Here is an 18,428-nt window from a genome sequence, read left to right on the forward strand (position 1 = left end):
GCACTCGCGGTGGCGAATTCGACTCCATCTTTTCTTGGAACATTCTCTCTTGATCATCACTACTACTTTTTTCGTCATTAGTTGCTTAACAACTTTCCGGAATTAATGTTACAAAATAAAAAATGATGGTGTAGTGTCTATCATGAAAAGGATTGGACATAGATGATAGATAGACACACACATATGGACTAGTAGTTATATAGAGATAAATGGAATTGAATAGGATAAGGCCGAAACCTAACCCTAGCTAAAGTAGGAGTATATATGTTTGAAAAAAGAGAAATTCTACTAGTACTATTAATCATTGGGTTTATCAACAGTTTTGTACAGTAAATTTGATATCATATGTACCACGTGTGGAGGTTTAGAAAAATCTATACATACATATATTAGTGGAAGGAAGGCTGCAAGTGCATTATTGTTTCTACCGTTTACCTTTGATTTTTTGGCATGTCGATCTTTTAAGAGAATTTGAATTTGAATTGAGTTACTTAGTATGCATACATACGGTCAACATTTCTCCAATTGATTTGATAGAAATTTTATGAAGGGGATTTGGTAAAAGTTTCAATTAAAATTTTGAGACTTTTGTTGTTTCCGCAATTGGCTGTACCCGGCATTTATAGATAGAGAAAATCGATAGACATATATATATCCTTCAATTTGCAGTGTTGAAAATTTACACCAATTTAACTAATTGTATTTCGGAAAGAGAAGATGTCATACGCATCATGCGTGCCTCAATGTTGATCATTAGTCCGTGTAAGGGCATCCCAAGGTGAGGCACCTGTTCCGTCCCCAATAATGGAACGCTTGCAAAAAATGCAAGCGATATGGGGGTGGGGTGGCGGGACGGTTATCACGCCTTGAAGCAAATGGGGGCAGGCTATCCTGCCCGGCCCCCTTGCTCTCACCCAATTATCTGCAAGTGTGTTGCCCAATTAGTTTAGTGTACATTTAAATTTTTAATTGTTTTTATTTTATTTTTTTGTATTGTGTGTTGGGCAACATCCGCAGTTTAAAATTTTAGTTATATTAGTATGTTATTCTAAACCCTCCTACAAATACTGAGTGAGGTGACGGCGATGTCGCTTCCCACAATCTACTCTCTTAAACGATCTAGTCGAACATATTTGGACATGGTTTATCAATTATATGTAACTCCGTGGTTTCAATTATATTTTTTCGCTTTCAATAAAATATGCTTTTCGGATTTTAATCAATGTCATACTATAATTCAGTTATAAATTCAATTTAATTAGAATTAACAATTAAAATAAAATATGAAAATAATAATTAATAAAATAGTTGGATCCTTAAATATTTAAGGGAAAAAGATTGTGGGTCATAATTGTAGGTGCTGCATCTAAATAAAGAATGAGATAAAAAGTGGTACTACATAAGTATAATGAAAGAAAGAAAGGTAAATATGAGTGTGGATGACCTAACTATAGTAGAAGTGAATGAACCGTAAAGTTGATGGAGACAAAGAAACATGAATGAATGGTGACTAGACTAATTTATGAAAGAACCAAACCCACCCAATATTCCTCAATTTTTACCACAAATCCATAATGGCATTAGTATGCGGTTTATTGCCATTTATTTAACATGGTGATTATTTGTTTATAACCTTTATATAGAAAATAGGAAGCAACAATATCAAACCGGTTAATATCTACTGATCTACATAATGCATAGGCATAGCTTGATTCTTCAAATCATGTTGGGGAAGTTACTAATATATTGTGAAAATTAAAAGGATTTATTTTGGATGATATGTTGAAATACATTAATTTGAAATGTAGCCCGAGTTTTAGCTATTTTACTCTAACCAAGCCTAACTGTTGAAGCCCAATTACACATGTTGGGCTTTTCATTATTACATACTCCATATTACTTTATCAATTTTCTAGTGAAATAAAATATGGACTTATTTTTGGAATTGAATTACAGATGTAATATCAAGTGGAATTTGTACAGGCTGCACAATTCAAGCTTTAAAATTGGAATCAATGTCATCCAGAATGCACATGATTCCCTCAAATTGGTCTTCTTTTTCTACTTTTAACAATATGTATTCATGTCCAAGCATTTTCCACAAAAGAGAGTCACACCATTAATTCTACAAAAATACCCTACTATATCTCTCATGTCCCATCCACAAAAAATCACAAAAACGCCACATCTTTACAGCTATTTTTAAACAAAAAAATGCGTTTATTTTATTACAACCAAGAGATGGCTAAAACAGAAAACATTATATAATTTGTAAAATTTACTAATGAGTAGAATATATGAAAGCAAATCAATGTCGGTGAAAATAGCGAGGTAGATAGAGCCAGCTTCATTCCACTCTTCCCGCAAAATATGATCATAAATGATGTTTGAATTAAAAAGAGATCAAACAATGACTTTTTTGTGTTTAGAAACGAAAGTTCTTTGAAAAATTTGTCTAAATTCATAAAAAAAAAGTCTCTGTTTTGTCTTTCAAATACATTGAGTGCGAGGAGTTAAAACACATCCTCAGCTTGTTCATATCAATACGATAATTAGGGATTTGTATACAGAATATGTTCAAAAGTGTATTAGAAATGAGTTACTCAACCATTAAAAGGCTTTATAAGGGGAGAGTTGTCCACATTTATATAGACTAGGATCGTTACCAAGTGGACGTGTGATAAGATTTTAGAAAATTTAACAAAGTGTAACAAAGCAGAGAAGCCAATTTTCTACATGTGTATAATTAAAGATTGTGAAATGAGATACTATTATAATTAATTCCTTTTTGTTTTAATGCAGGTTTTCAATAAATTAATTATTTCTGATTCTGTCCGCAGAAAAGGAATGGCTATATTTACATGCACCTTTTTTCTAACCTTGTATTGTTTGATGGTTATGTTGTTATTCATGAGAAACTTTATGCCTTTACAGAATTTTGATGAGGCTGGAGACAGATAATTTATTCTTTATAAAAAAAAAAGAAAAATCACATTGCATCAAATAGTCGTTTATTTATGGTCCAACATGGCTGAGTTATTATTGTTGAATATTCACCGCCCCCATCAATCGGGTAATGTTATTTAATATTTCTTCAACTTGCAGCCATGGATGATTAATTGATTATCAATCACTCAAATAAGAATTGTTGAAAAAGATTGGATTTTTCACGACCACTTTAATAACTCTCAAAATCAACCCTGCAAATTTTTTCTTCACTCTTACCGATTTTAGTATGATATTTTCAAAATGAATAAATTCTTTGTACAAGGAATATTATCTAGATCAGATGTTTTATTTATTTTTTTAATCTTGGTTATCAGTATACTAGTTGGAATCACAGATAATACACTTATCAGCATTTATTGAAAAATAGTTTATGGAGTAATATATTATACTCCTTCGTCCCACTTTAAGTAACATATTTTTCTTTTTTTTATATCCCACTCTAAATGACATATATATTTTTTTAAATAGTATTATCACTCTATCTATTTTATTCTATCTCAACTAACTCATAAAATAACACTGCTAAAATCTCGTGTCGAATAAGAAATGCATCACTTCGATAGTGACGGAGGAGGAGGGAGTAAATGTTTAAATCATACGATTTTAGGTTTAAAAAATATTTTCGAACGATATATCGGTAATGTGAAAAACGATTATCTTTGCTTATTAATGAAATATGCAAAGCGAAAAGGGGGTTTGGTCTATAAGAGCGTAGCCGTATATATTCCGTCAAAATTAATGACGAGACTGCAAAAACATGTTTGAAGATCAAAATTGGGTAAACAAACATGATACTATAATTATTAATTATACTACATTATCATGCACTGAATTATTTTGTTTCAGATTTATAATTACTTTTTGATGACTTCTTCATAATAAAATCCCCGTAAAAAAGATCTTCAAAAATAAATGAAACAAACAAATAAACTATTTTTATTATAGTATGATGACAAACTGTCAATATACAAATATTAGAGAATATTTGGCAATGGAGACAGTATGTCCTAAAATTATAATTTGCATTCAATTCAATGTCTTTCAAAATGATTCTATCTAATTATTAATTTTTTTGTTTCTCACAATTTTGAAAATAAAAATCATTGAAGTAGTGGTGTGTAGAAGTTTGTGTACCGAGTCGATCGACTTCACTTCAGTTGTTCAAATAAAGTACTATGATTAAAAGAAATAAACATCACTATATTCGTAACATGCATAATAATTTTTTGTAGTACTAGCTAGTATGTTTACATATGGTCGAATGGTCCATGAGAGGGATGAAGCAACCGACTCAGGTCCCTAAAAAATTTAATTTGTTGTACTATACTACATTTGTCACAATCTATACTACTAAGGCTCATGTATAAAACTGGCAATAAAGATGAATGGAAGATGAAGACTACATATAGAGCTTTTCTTTATATATATAGGGAACCTGAGATCGATCGATAGGGTGATGATATTCATCATTGATCTATGCATGCATTTGACAAAAAAACAATCGAAGTTACGAAACCAAGAAGAATTGACTTTGGCACTTTGCTATTGGGATTGGGCCTTTTAATTGAGATCTTCATAAAAGAAGGATTCTAAGGGCATCTATAGTGCTATAAATAAAAATCGCTCTAAAATTGACCACAATTCATTTTTCTACTGCTATGTTATCTTTTGAAATTTCAATCTGAACACCAGCAATATTAGTGTCAGCCCCCCCGACTTATTTCACTATTTTTCATATTTTATACTTTCTCCGTCTCTGAAAAGTATTAACAATTTCCTTTTTAGTCCGTTCCTAAAAGGTTATATGAACATTCTAATTTTAGAAAAAAATTTCTCTCTAAAGAGGTGAGACTCATTATCTCTACCAACAATACTTTTATTAGTTTTTATCTTTATGTCTTTCTTATTTTACCAAATACTATGCATTAAAACTTACGGCCTACCAACTCATATTTTTAAAGGACGGAGAGAGTTGTAATTTTAATTGTTAATTTTAGAAAACAAATACTAACATAGATTAAAATACTACAATGATATATAGAAGAAGAATGAGATATTTAAAGATAGAATAATGCATTTAATTTTATTTTATTTTTAATTCCCGTCTGGCGCACCCTCCCTTGTCCACTTGCAATGGCGATGGTGAAAAGCAGGCGCTATTTCTCTTAGAGCATCCACAATAAGGGCGGCGCGACGGCCGCCCCGATCACGGCTAAGCCGCGGCTGTCTATTGTGGTGGAAGCGGCCGCCCCAGAGGCGGACGGCTTTTGTGGGGCGGAAGGGCTTTCGCCCCGAGGACGAGCCGGAGGACGAGAGAAAAGCAGCGGCCGCCGCGGCTATCTATTGCACGGCGAAACCGCCGCGGCGGTTGCCGATTTCCAAATTTTTTTTTTAATTTCGAATTTTTAATTGTTTTTATTATAAATATTCCTCCCATTTTCATCTTCTCTCCACACACATCTTCACACCCATTTCACTTTCTATCCAATTTTTCGCTGATACAGATGGGTGTACCACGTAGTAATGAATATCTGATCCAACGTTTCGCTGATATACGCAGGAGCACAGCACATGACCAACTCCAGGTCGATTTGATTGAAGAGGTCTGAGCACGTAGGGGAGGCGGCGTAGCGTGAAGAACATGTGTGATTTTCCGTAGATCAAATTTTCGTTGTAATTTTCCCCTTACTTTAATCCGACGAAAATTTAGTTTTCAATTTTAATTTGTTTTATTAGCCGTTTTTATCTAATTATTTTTAGTCCGATAATTTTAATTGTAATTGAATTAAAATATACAACAAATAAAATAAAGTGAAATGTGGCTAAAAAAAGTGTCCACTATTGCTGCAAAAACTTTTTTTTATGGCCGTGGATAAATAAAAAGTGGCTATGAACAAAAAACGTAAAAGTGTCCAGCCAAAATGTCCACCCTATTGTGGATGCTCTTAGATGAACTTTTCCAACACAAATTTACCTGCATATATAGCCAATCAGCCAAACCCCGGACAAATTAGTGGCCAATTTCATGATTCCCAAAGCATAAGAAGTCAAACTCTAATTCTCATACATCAGGAATGTACACCAGATGATGCACAATGTACAAACACTTTTTGCTCCACAATGAAAGTGAGGACAGGAGGGGGAGCTTATGCTCAGATGACTATGAAACTACAGTACTAAATAATTTACACTTTTTAGCTCTTTTTCCTGACATACTCTCACAAAGAGCTTGAAACTGACATTACAAATTAAAATCCCCCCCAAAGTAGATATTGTAATAATCTTAGTTACTAATAACACCTTAATGAAAAACTGCTGAGTTGTTTTGAAGAAGCCAAGGCTTATTAGTGCACATATCTATAATTTTTCCTCAAAACAAATCAGCAGTTTCACTCAAGGCCATCTCCATGAAATTACCATCCTGCCCCTGCGCCGCCGCGTCATCAAACAGCCACTTCTCCAGCAATCCGAAGGGCATTTCCGTCTCCACACAGCTAGGATTCTGATCAGCTGATGCATCCTCCACCGAGATGTCCGAATTCGAGCAATTGAAGCCGCCGCCGGCGAAGTTCGCCCCCTCGCTCGGGCTCGAGCTGAGCCCGACCGAGGCGTTCTGATCGCTGCTGTCGCACGATCCCGCCTCTGCCGCTTTAGGGCTCTTTTTCATCCAGTTTTGGAGCAATCGAGCGATGTTTTCAGCGCTCGAAGCGTAGGTAGCCGGCGCCGGGAAGAGAGAGGTAGTGTCAGATTTGTGTAGAGAGAGAGCCTCGCATAAGGCCTGTTTGGCCATGTGGATATCTGTTTGGAGCCTCCTCTCCCACTTTCCCTTTGAAACGGCGGCGGCGCCGCCATTTTCTTTACTATCGTCATCGCGCCCTTGGATTCCGAGCTTCTTCCTGAGATGCGTGTTCCAGTAGTTCTTGATGTCGTTGTCGGTTCTCTGTGGTAGATACGAGGCTATAGCCGCCCAACTGTAATTTCAATTCCACTCTAGAATTAGATAACGGTTTTCCAGTTTAGCTACCAAACCCTAGCTAGCTAACTCACGCGACCTTTAAATTTCTATTCATTTGCCTATTAAAAAAAATACTGACCGGTTGCCGAGAAGGGCTTGGAGATGGATGATCATTTTCTCTTCGTGCTCGTTGAAATTACCGCGCTTGATTCCCGGCCGGAGATAGTTAGTCCACCGGAGACGGCAGCTCTTGCTGCACCGTAGCAACCCTGAAATATAAAATTACAAAGAAACATGTTAATAGGGGAAAAAAGAAGAAGAAGAAGAGCATTCTTCAAGAGGGTGGGTGGAATATTTATGATACTAATATTAATGATCACAACTAACCCAAAAACAAAAATAAATTTAGGAAGGATAAAAAGTGATTTCTTTTTTTCAGTTTGTGTTTGGCTTGCCTGTGTTAGAAGGAACAGCTCTCCAGTTTCCAGGGCCATGTTCTTGAATGTAAGAAACAAGGATGATGTCTTCTTCAGGAGTCCATGGCCCTTTTTTCACACCAATTTTTTCACAACAAGGTGGTCTTCCCATGTCAGAAAATTTGGAGATCAAATATTTTTTTTTTCTTTTCAAGTTTCCAATTGGGAAAAAAGGTTTTCTGAAATCTTCTTCTCTTTTTTTTCAGAAGATGGTTGGAGGATCAATTGTGTTTTGATAGGAGACAAGAGTCTAACTGAAGGGGATGAGTGTAAGAGAATATATAGAGGGTATATATGATGAGAAGATTGAGAAGGGAGATGTATGGAAAGGGTGTTGGGCTTTATCTTGATCATGAAAAGAGTCAAATGCAGACAGCAAACTGCATTTACTCATGTTTTGCCAAAGTCAGCACCTTCTCTCTCTCTATTCTTGTTTCTATTATCATAATTTGAGAAGATGCAAACGCGTGGCAATCAATGTTAACATTTTGAAGTAATTGATTAAAAGAGTGAATTACAAATGGTGTTCTCATTTTGCAATTCGCAAGGCTAATCATACTTATTAATTTGGAGTTACATTTTTCGCTCATTTCTTTTACTATAGGAACAAAAGTATTCATTATTTATACATGCTAACATACACCATTTTAGGATATTTTAAATGACATTAAATATAGTGAACTTTATAATTGTTTACTAAATTATCGCGCTCACCGTTGCACTCCCTTAAAAGTCCCCATTAATCCCTAAACTACGCCATAGAAAAATATATGAAGTCATCTTTCACTGTTTTTAAATGAAAATGTCATTTTTGTCTTTTCCACTTTCTCTCATTCTTTTACTGTAGTTACGGATTTACTCTCCTTGTCCGCCATTAATTAGCTTGATTTGACTCAGTTTAGATTTTGAGAAATATAATGAAAAATGAGTAAAAAAAAATTGATGAAATTAAATGTAAATTCTTCTTTTAAATACTTAGTTTTATAGTAATAAAATATAAGTAAGATATTTTTTATAGAATGGAAGGTCTATTACCAAAAGTAGTAGTACTACTTACTGGTAAAATCAAATGAGACAATTACCCACGGATATACGAAAATGGAAAATTGGGATGATTATTGGCAGACGAGGGAGTTTTATATTTGAAGAATATATTTCTAGTTATGAGCTTTGTTCATTGTTTTTTTCTCTAATTCGTTTTATTTAAAATTCTAAGTGACAAATTTGCTTTATCAATCATACGCATGTTTTGCAACAGTTACTCTTTGCTCCAGTTAATTTTTTGATCACATTTTAGCATAATTAAGTCGAAATATTTTCTAAGGTCAGTCGGCCCCCAAAACCTGCATGGGCTATACAATTAATAGTACTCCACTTTTGTGCTTTTAAGTTTATAATTCTTTCTTTTAATTTCTTCTCTTCAATTTCAAATTCATATTTTAGGAATAAATAAAATAAAATAAAATGAAGAAAAAAGAAAAAAACAAATAAGAAGAAAGAGAAAGAAAAAGAAAAAGCGAAATTTGACGAAAACCAAACTACTACTACGTCCTATTTTAAAAAATGCATTAAGACTGGAGTCCAATATTCAGAAAATTTCTCCACTTCATACACTACTACTATTAATTTTCTTTCTTCTCTGTCGTTGCTAATCAATGATATAGCACATGATTATGAGATCATTGAGATGGAGAAAGATAGAAATTTTGTCTTTTTAACCAATAGATAGGAATCATAGGACTTTTTATTAATGCGTTTTCATGTACTTTTACTGATTAGTAGGAGTACATGATTACAAAATATAAATCAATCAAAATCAACCAATTACGTAAGTCGTTACGAATAATATTATAATAGCGTCAAATGTGTCTCTCGATCCAAGCTTAACTATCAGATTTTTGGATTTTCAAAAATGTGTTACTCATTTTTGAATCATATTTCAGTTACGTTTGACTGGAATATTTTGTTGAATAAAAAACCATTTTTGAGTCAAATTAAAATACTCTAATGTTAAGCAGTCTTTGATAGTAGTATAAAATATCCATCACTGAAATATCAATTTCCCATTTAATTAAGTTTAAGCAATCTTGACCTTCCACCCTCGCACCCTCGCCCTAGCTAGGTGGAAGCGTGAATAAAAGTAGTAAACTGCGATTATTTTAGAATATAATACAATTAATACATCTAAAATTCCGACAAATAAATTCACTTTCAGGGGACTTAGACAAGTCGACACTCTCTCATGTTGCTGGCTTTTCTTTTCTGTCGCGAATTTAGTATATTGAAGATGTTATGGTGCATAAGTTAGGCGCAATTGTTTCCGTGTTACACAATTAATTTTTATCATAATTAAAATTTTAATATATAGATGATTATATATATGCCTTTCTAATTCCTTCTCAGAGCAACTCCAAAGAGAGAAGGTAAATGGAAAGGGTATATCATGTTTATACCTTCTCAAAAAGTGCAATATACATTTCTAAAAATCAATCAACTCCAAGGATAAAAGGTATATAGAAAGATATATCATTTAAAAAAAATAAAATAATAGTACAAAAGCATTAAAAAAACATAAGGGTAATACCTTCTCAAATACCTTCCCCCTTGAAGAATGATTTTTTATGAAAAAAAGGTAAATATAGTGGTTATATACCTCTTCAAAATGGGAAAAGGTATAATTCCTTCTCAAATACATCTCCCCTTAGAGAATGTTTTTCATGAAGAAAAGGTAAATATGATAGTTATATTACTTTATCTCTCTATTTACCTCTCCCTTTGAATATGCTCTTACAGTTCTACCAAAATCCAACTTTTAGATAATAAACCGAACCTCTTAACTGAAAACTTCTAGATCTCAAAAATCAATAACTACGAATATAATTAAGTATAGGCGATAGCCAATATAATAATGTCACAAAATTTTAAAATGAGCCGTATACCATAAGTATAAATAAATAATTTAATACTTTTACGCATTATAGAATTCACGTCGTCTTCGTTGGTTGAATGTTTCCACTATTTTGCCATTCTTCCTTTTTTTTCGGTAGAATTCTCAGACCAACCATCACTCTAGAGTTGCCACCCAATCACCAACATTAATACCACTTATTTTTAATTAATTTCCCCCATAAATGTATATTTCCTTTTTCTTTTTCTTCAAAAAATAACCTTCTGCAAAGATCCATAAGGAACCTGCTGTCACCAAAAATTAATTCTTTCAAAATAAATTGGACTATATTTTCATTGCCACGCACAATTGAAAACGATGGTGCTAAACATATTCGAGGCATAATCATCGTAAATATCATTTACAGGTGTCAAACTGTGGGCCCATTGGGCCCGCGACCCATGCTTAATTCCGCGGGCCCTCCAAATCGGGCTTTGATGTACGACATCTAAGGCACATGGTGCACCACGTGGAGTTTTGATGGGCACGTACACACATGATGACAAAAAATGTGGGGGTGATGATTCATATGAATAGTCGCCATTGAGCCCACAATAGAAAAGGTACTCCCTCCGTCTCGGATGATTCGTCCCAATTTTTCATTTCGGTCCGTCCCATATAATTTGTCTCATTTCACTTTTACCATTTTTAGTAGTGGACCTCATATTCAATTAACTTATTCCTACTCACATTTTATTATAAAACTAATATATAAAGGTAGGACCCACATTCTACTAACTTTTTCAACCTATTTTTCATTACAATTCTTAAAACTCGTGCCCGGTCAAAGTGACCCGAATTATCCGGGGTGGAGGGAGTATTATTTATTTCCTTTCACATATTTAACTAAGCCCGGCCCGACTGCCAAATATAGGCATGGGGGAGCATTAAAGTTGGATTGGTTTTTTTATTAGCTCATCTTACATATTGAGCACTGCATTATTAATAGTACCAAATTAATAGTAATTATAGATTATAGATTGAGGTAGTGTGTTGAGTTGTAGAGACCTATTTCTATAAACGAATTCAGCCAAATCGATAATGAGTTTCTTTGTTGTAGTGTGGATAATCATTCTGGTTCATATATTGTGGGCATGAAGAAGTGAGTCAGATGATTATTCCGGTTTTATTGTGTAACATATAATGATATATCAATGACGGGCATGATTTCATAAATTTTGGACTTATTACTTGAATATGTATATAATTCAATAAAGTATATGATAGATATTTTTTCTCTTAGCTGTTAAGAAATGTAGATGTCTAATAAATCATGCTATTTTTTGTCTTTTTATTTTTAGCTAAGAAATTATATAGCTTGATATTAAGAATTAACCTTAAAACAAAATTTCAAAATAATTTAATTTACACTGCACATAGTAGCTTTGTTCTCACTGTCATATCATCATCTTCTAGAAGTGTCAAATTTCTGAAAGAAAGAAAAAAGAAAATGCCAAAGTACAAGTGTGGGTTCAACATCAATAATTGATTTTATTCATCACACTCCCTAATTTCATATTTGTTCAAATTTTTGTTCATATTTCTCTTTGTGAGTTTTGTTTGTAGATGATTTTCTATCATCTTCATCTTTTTTTTGGATTTTAGTAGCCATCAAACGCAATGCAAAACAAAGATTTTGCGGCAAATGGAGGATGACCCAAATAAATCTGTGCTGCAAAATATACGTATAGTTATGTGAATAATGTAGTGGATGTTTGAATAATATTTTGGTTTCATTAGATTTTAGAGACTTTTGGTGACATAAATTTGGATTATATACGCACAAATAATTTAAAAACATAGTGTACTACTAGTATTAAATACTTCAATTCCCTAAATACATTTTTTGTTTAAAGAATGACAGGTACACATATTATATATACTTATTTGGTACTTCTCCTCAAACATACTCAATCCAAAACCATTTATTTCAACATCTAAACATATAAATATTTCACAATCTATTCATGTTATAATAACGTGATTAGTATTAATTCTCCCATTAAAACACTTCAAAATCACTTCTTAGAATTAGGTCATAATTAAGTGGTGGTGTCATTCTTTTCCCTACTTTTTATATTTTTCAGGAACATAAAATTACTCTTGGCCATCTACAATACAAATAAGGTGTATGCATATCGAAATTTATACACTAGATGGCTAAACTATCTATTAAACGACTCAACTTACATATAAAAAAATACTAGTATAATTAAATTCATCATATAGTACAAAATTATAAATATATTTAGTTTATATTAATAATATTTATATTTCATTAGTATATATAGTGGAGCCAAAAAATTATGCATGTATGATTGTGTGAACATACAAGGCTGCGGTGTTGACTTGGAGAGTGAATCAGATGATATCATCGCTTTCACAATTAAACGAATTGAAGGAAATTACAAATAAAGATTAAAAATTTATTAACAGTATAATCAAAAGTCAAACCTTATGCAATGCTGTACGGTTTTGGTTCATTACATGGTCATTGTATGATACTATGTGGTTACAGAGTATGTCCGTGGTGGGCCCGCTTTTTTCACCCAATCAGAAACCGCCAAGTTTCTCGATGTAGATAATGTAAGGCGTTCAAAATAAATGCATTTACATTTAGGTTTATTTATAAATTAGATTCATTTATTCTATATACATAAAATGATTTTCTTTCCCCATCATATCGACATACGACAATGATGTCGATTTAAAAAGGTTACTTTTTTAAAATAATGTCATGACGATAGATAATTTTTCATTAAGAGTATTTGACAATGTGTAAACAAATTAAGTAATGCACAATACTTATTCGAATATTTAAAAAGGTTATAAAACACTATATAAAAGTGTTATAATAGATGAAGTGAACCCTATGTGATTTTAATTAACATACTCCCTCTCCGTCCCACAAAAAATGTCATACTTGTGAGACGGCACGAGATTTTAGGAGGTTTTGTTTTGTGTGTTAAATGGAGAGAGAAAATATAATTTTTATATTCATGTGAGATAGAACTTTTTCCAAAAAGGGAAATGTGACATTTTTGTGGGACAAACTAAAAAGGAAAGTGTGACATCTTTTGTGGGACGGAGGGAGTACTAAAAGGAGCATTGCTATCGTGATCGTCCTGTTTACAAAATGGCATATGTTCCATAACCATTCAGGTGAGGTCCATGAGGTGATGATCTTAAAAAACAAGAAATTTTTCCCCTTAAAAATGTCGTGACTTCTTCCTTCTCACTTTGTTGATCTGATCAATATTTCGCTAAGAGGCGTCAATTTTCCTCAAATCTATCAGTTAATCCAATTCTTGAGAGTTTAAATAAATTTTCAATTTTCAATTTATATTTTAATTATAAAACTATGCTGTTTTTCCAAATTGTTGATTTAATCTCCATGTAGAAATTTTCGATTTCCAACTCAGATTGAAATTAGGCGAGCTTAAAAGGAGCACAAAATTAGAAAAATTAAATGTTGAGTAGTTTGTGTTTAACAAAAAAAACTAGCAAGATAAGGAATTTGTTTGGTGCGTCAACTATTGTGACACTTATTAATACATGTCTTAATAGGCTATACATCTATGGTAACGCTTAAATGTATCACAAATGGTCTTGTGGCTTGAGCATTTGATTTTCATAAAAAACACAATAGATGCACGCATCTAATGGTCACGCGCAATTTAGCCACTAACAGTGTATTAACAATTAACGTCATCATGGCTTTATTAAAAACACTAGTCGATGGTATGTAATGCGTGACAAAAATTATAATTGTAATAAGTTGAAAATTACTATAAGTATATCAAAATTTGTAAGCATATATATACACAATAGTAATAGATTTGTGTCGGTATGTTGCTCTCTTTACTTAATTCTACATGCTCATGTGCAATCCAGATATGCAATGAAAACTTGTCATTGTGATTGATACCGATGCATAATAATAAATCCTAAAATTTCAGTAATTATATTAATATCTTAATCCATCAACAGAAACCTTGAAACCTTTTACTTTCAGAAGAACTGGAGTCCAATTATGTAGTAGAAACATTAATATCTTAATCCATCAACTTACTATACTGGTTGACTTAATTAAGTACTAGTCGAAATTCAATTAATATAGTTTGAAAATTGTGAGAAAATATACAGTGACTAATTTATTACCTCCAGTATGGTTCCGAACCTAATCAATGATTTTTTTTTTCGTATCATATTCGTAATTAATCAGTGATTCTTTTTTTCGTATCACATTCGTAATTTTTTTAATTTTTTGATGAGATAATAATAAATAATACAGTACAAAATTAAAATATTAATACTAATCCCTCAGTCCCACTTTAGGAGTCCTGAATTTTCATTTTAGTCTGTCCCACATCAAGAGTCACAATTAGAATATTCCATAAATGATTGTACGGCTTAAAATGTGCATCGATGGTGTTGAGCGAATCCGTTGAAGTAATTTGGCGTATTCGTCGAATGATTTCATTAATGTCGTATATGTTACATACCTTTAAAATTTCCGCGTAAGAGTTCAATCTAATATTTTATTTTCTCATTGAACCACAATAAACAATGTAGAATCAAATTATATAGTTACAAATTGTAATCTCAATAAAAATGATGCCAAAAGATTGTACGGCATAAAATATACTTCGAATTTGGTCATCAAAATCATATAGGCCAAGTAACAATCACAAATAACGATAAACATAATGTATAGTAGGGCCAAAGATTTCAATTCTCACACAACCAAATTGTAGGTATTAGGCAACAAGAGTCAAAAATAAACGAAACCGTCGACCTGAATACACACAAGAAACACAAATAATAGGCAACAATGTTTTGTGTGTATATATATATGCCATATTGCTATTGTATCAATCGTTTTCGATATTTTACAACTTTTGGTATTAATTACTACTTCTGTGTGGCCATGTTAAATATATACCACATATTATTTCCTTGGCGGCATTGAAATTTTACAAAACCTTAAATTTTTATTGGATGTTAGTTAAGGAGCGAGGTTAGTTAGATATGGGGAAAATTTTTCATATATGCATTAAAAACATACTAATATATATTGCTATCAACCTTTAATTTGCCAACATTCATAAATGCATCAAAAGTATTGTAACAACGACTCTTTCGAGAAAGGTGTTTGATCATCATCAAATACTAGTACAACTTTGTTAAATAAGGAGTACATCTAAATAAACTTTAGATTCTTACCTAAGTGTAGTATGCACTAGTTCGTTTTTTGTGCTATTTACTAAGAATTCTTTGTAATAGTAAAAGAAACTCGATTCTATAATAGTAGAAAGCATAAGAGCTTTGAAGAAAAGTTATCTGAAATGAATGTGGTTAGAGCATTTAGTAGTATGGGTTATGACGAAGTAAGACACGTGGTATCTATACGCATACATAATCTATATACAAATTAGGGAGGGCCGACTTCATTGCTTGCAACTTGTTCTACACTTGGAAAACAAATTCATTAAACTAAGAATTGGTCACATGTCCCTATTCCTAACTTAACCAACAAGTGTCCCCTCCCATCATAATTCATAACACACATATCAAATCAGGGTGTAACTATACTATTGTGTATCTTAATTATTGCATAAAAATTTGAAAAAACTAAATATAAGTGTTAAATGTGAAGTTTTGCATTATTTTACAACGGTAATTATAAAATTCACAAACCTGTAAGAGTGCATACCTGTAAATTCACAAGATTTAGTGTCTGCAACGGCACCGTTATTGATAGAGTGAATATAACTGCCATTGACAAATAACATGATGCCCTCAAAATAGAAATCTTTTCCTAGTTTCCATATTGAAATCTTTACAAAACACAATAGGAAGGGGGCCAAACCAGGTCGGTGCAACAGCAGCAACGGCCTCTGGCTTCAAAAATCCTTTCATCTAGCCCGAACATCTACTGTTGCAGCATCAGCATGCCCGCTTCCAAAACATACTCATTATCTGTGTATAGAAACTACAATGTTTGAAGTTTAGGCGAATGTGATCGTGGTGACTAGCAATTGTAAGGGGGCATTACATCAAGAACTGTCAATTAAGCTGGAAAAGTATACGGTCGATACCCTAAGCAGAAAAGGTCTTGTTCAAGATAAGATGTATTCATCTTCTGAGAAATGGTTAAGATTCTCTAAAATGTTCGGCAAGACATGATCCAAACTATATCTTCAAGAAAATGGTCACCATGAACTCAAGATAACATTAACAAACAGGATTTTGGAAAATTGATAAATCAAAGATCCTATGCTTCTCATAAAAACTATTGAGCTAATCATTTCTCCAATATAATCAGTTCAAACAAACTCCAATATCCACAGTTAATCCCATCAATCATGCACATAATTAAGACTGGTTCGTGATGGCGATCAGTCTATCCTTATGGACAACATCACATGTTTCTCAGTCCATAAGCTAGTATGTGCTTACATAGTATTCAATGCATCGTTTATAACGGTAATTCAAGTACTAGTAGTAGGTTCTGCTAGATTGTACATTCTTGGTAAATATACATGCAATAGTTAAGTGATGTCAATATACTCAGACTCATATAATTTTCACAATCTGATGCATCACGCTCTGCCTTCACTTTGAAGAAACAATGTGAAGACATCCTGCTTTCATCTTCCACTATTCCTTCGGCAATGCCCTTGATTTCATTTTTACAGAGAGATTAAATTATCATGTTTTGGATCCATCTTATATAACTAAAAGGATTTTTTTCAAATATATGTGGATGCCAAGTGGATAGATTTCCCCAAGTTAGCAAGAATGAAAGTTCAAACTCTGTAAATAGGACAATTTTCTGTTTTAGCAATTTCGGGTTAACAAATTTTGAAGAAAGAGGATAATTCCAAGTAGAGCATGAAGTGAAGATAAGCAGGGTCCGATGAGACCAATTGGTCAGAGAGGAGTGCAAACAGACAAACTTCCTTCGCACTCAGAGGCTTTATTAACCACAAAGATACATATTACACAACAAAAAAACTAGAAATCAACCAAAAATAATGTCAAATACAAATTAAACATGTGAAATTGCGTTGCAGAAGAGGGAACACATTGCAACTTAATATGAAAAAACGAATAGTTGAATTGTAACTTATGTTAAATCTTGTGCCTCCATAGTATGACTTGTAATCTCTGAGTCCTATATAGATTTCCCCTTCCATTTCACCACTCTTAATCCAACTCATGATACCAACTAACAAACAGATGGTTCAGAAAAAAAAAAACAAACCATCTATTGCCACTTCGTACAGTAAATGCTAGTCGTATTCATCTTCCGACCTTTCGGACTCTAGATAATTGTCATGATTCCGAAATAGTATTAGTACACATTTTGCAGGAATGAAGACACTGATCCACAGTGCAGATTGCAATGGACAAGCCTGATTTGAGTATCTCCTAAACAAATGCAACACGCTAACTTTGGGATGTAATCACCTAAATAGCAAGGTCTTAGATGAAGATATCAAATTCAACAAGGTTTGGGATGAATATATCATACTTCAACAGGCTCATCAACAGTATCGTATAATTGTCAAATGCCCGAAAGGAAAATGGCTCACACATGGTTTATCCCATCAATAACACCAACATTCAGCTCTATAGATCTCAGAGACATAAAAATTCATTAATTTTGGCACACAAAAAACCCCAAATGACTCAGTATATTAAACCTATTCCAACTCATAGTAGAAGAAAACACAATATATTAGGTACGAGTAGTATTTCAATTTAACAAAAAAATATATAATAAAAATATAAAATACTATGAAAATTTTTAAAAATAGATATAAAATATTTGTCAAGAGTGGGATTTGAACCCACGCCCTTTCGGACCAGTACCTGAAACTGGCGCCTTAGACCGCTCGGCCATCTTGACTGCTTGTTTATATTTTGATATTTCGTTGATAATAACACAAGATTAATCTCACATTCTACTTCATTCTCGATCATAATTCAGCACAGTATACGATTAGATTAAATTTAATATTAAATCAATATC

At 32.8% G+C, this 18,428-nt stretch overlaps 1 protein-coding gene, 1 long non-coding RNA gene and 1 other non-coding gene across 3 annotated transcripts; all 3 read right to left on the reverse strand.

The window, feature by feature from the left end:
- Window positions 1–6,049: 6,049 nt before the first annotated feature.
- Window positions 6,050–7,818, reverse strand: LOC125186611 (myb-related protein 306-like). The gene is made up of 3 exons (XM_048083012.1): window positions 7,420–7,818; window positions 7,104–7,233; window positions 6,050–6,980 (listed from the first exon to the last, which is right to left on the reverse strand). The coding sequence occupies exons 1-3, from the start codon at window positions 7,550–7,552 to the stop codon at window positions 6,380–6,382; spliced, it is 864 nt and encodes a 287-aa protein (XP_047938969.1). The 5' UTR covers window positions 7,553–7,818; the 3' UTR covers window positions 6,050–6,379.
- An 8,164-nt stretch (window positions 7,819–15,982) lies between these two features.
- On the reverse strand, window positions 15,983–16,641 carry LOC125191104. Its single transcript, XR_007171052.1, has 3 exons — window positions 16,489–16,641; window positions 16,260–16,382; window positions 15,983–16,162 (listed from the first exon to the last, which is right to left on the reverse strand). It is a non-coding gene; the product is annotated as an uncharacterized LOC125191104 (long non-coding RNA).
- A 1,584-nt stretch (window positions 16,642–18,225) lies between these two features.
- TRNAL-CAG lies at window positions 18,226–18,305 on the reverse strand. Its single transcript has one exon. It is a non-coding gene; the product is annotated as a tRNA-Leu (tRNA).
- Window positions 18,306–18,428: the final 123 nt, after the last annotated feature.

The sequence above is a fragment of the Salvia hispanica genome, chromosome 5 (genome assembly GCF_023119035.1).
Source record: "Salvia hispanica cultivar TCC Black 2014 chromosome 5, UniMelb_Shisp_WGS_1.0, whole genome shotgun sequence".
Lineage (NCBI taxonomy): Eukaryota > Viridiplantae > Streptophyta > Magnoliopsida > Lamiales > Lamiaceae > Salvia > Salvia hispanica.

Bases quoted from the DNA above. Each gene is read 5' to 3' on its own strand.
- LOC125186611 (XM_048083012.1), bottom strand. From the start codon at position 7,552: ATGGGAAGACCACCTTGTTGTGAAAAAATTGGTGTGAAAAAAGGGCCA. The intron at 7,234-7,419 runs GCAAGCCAAACA...TTTATATTTCAG, and splicing joins AGCTGTTCCTTCTAACACAG to GGTTGCTACGGTGCAGCAAG. The intron at 6,981-7,103 runs GTCAGTATTTTT...TTGAAATTACAG, and splicing joins CAAGCCCTTCTCGGCAACCG to TTGGGCGGCTATAGCCTCGT.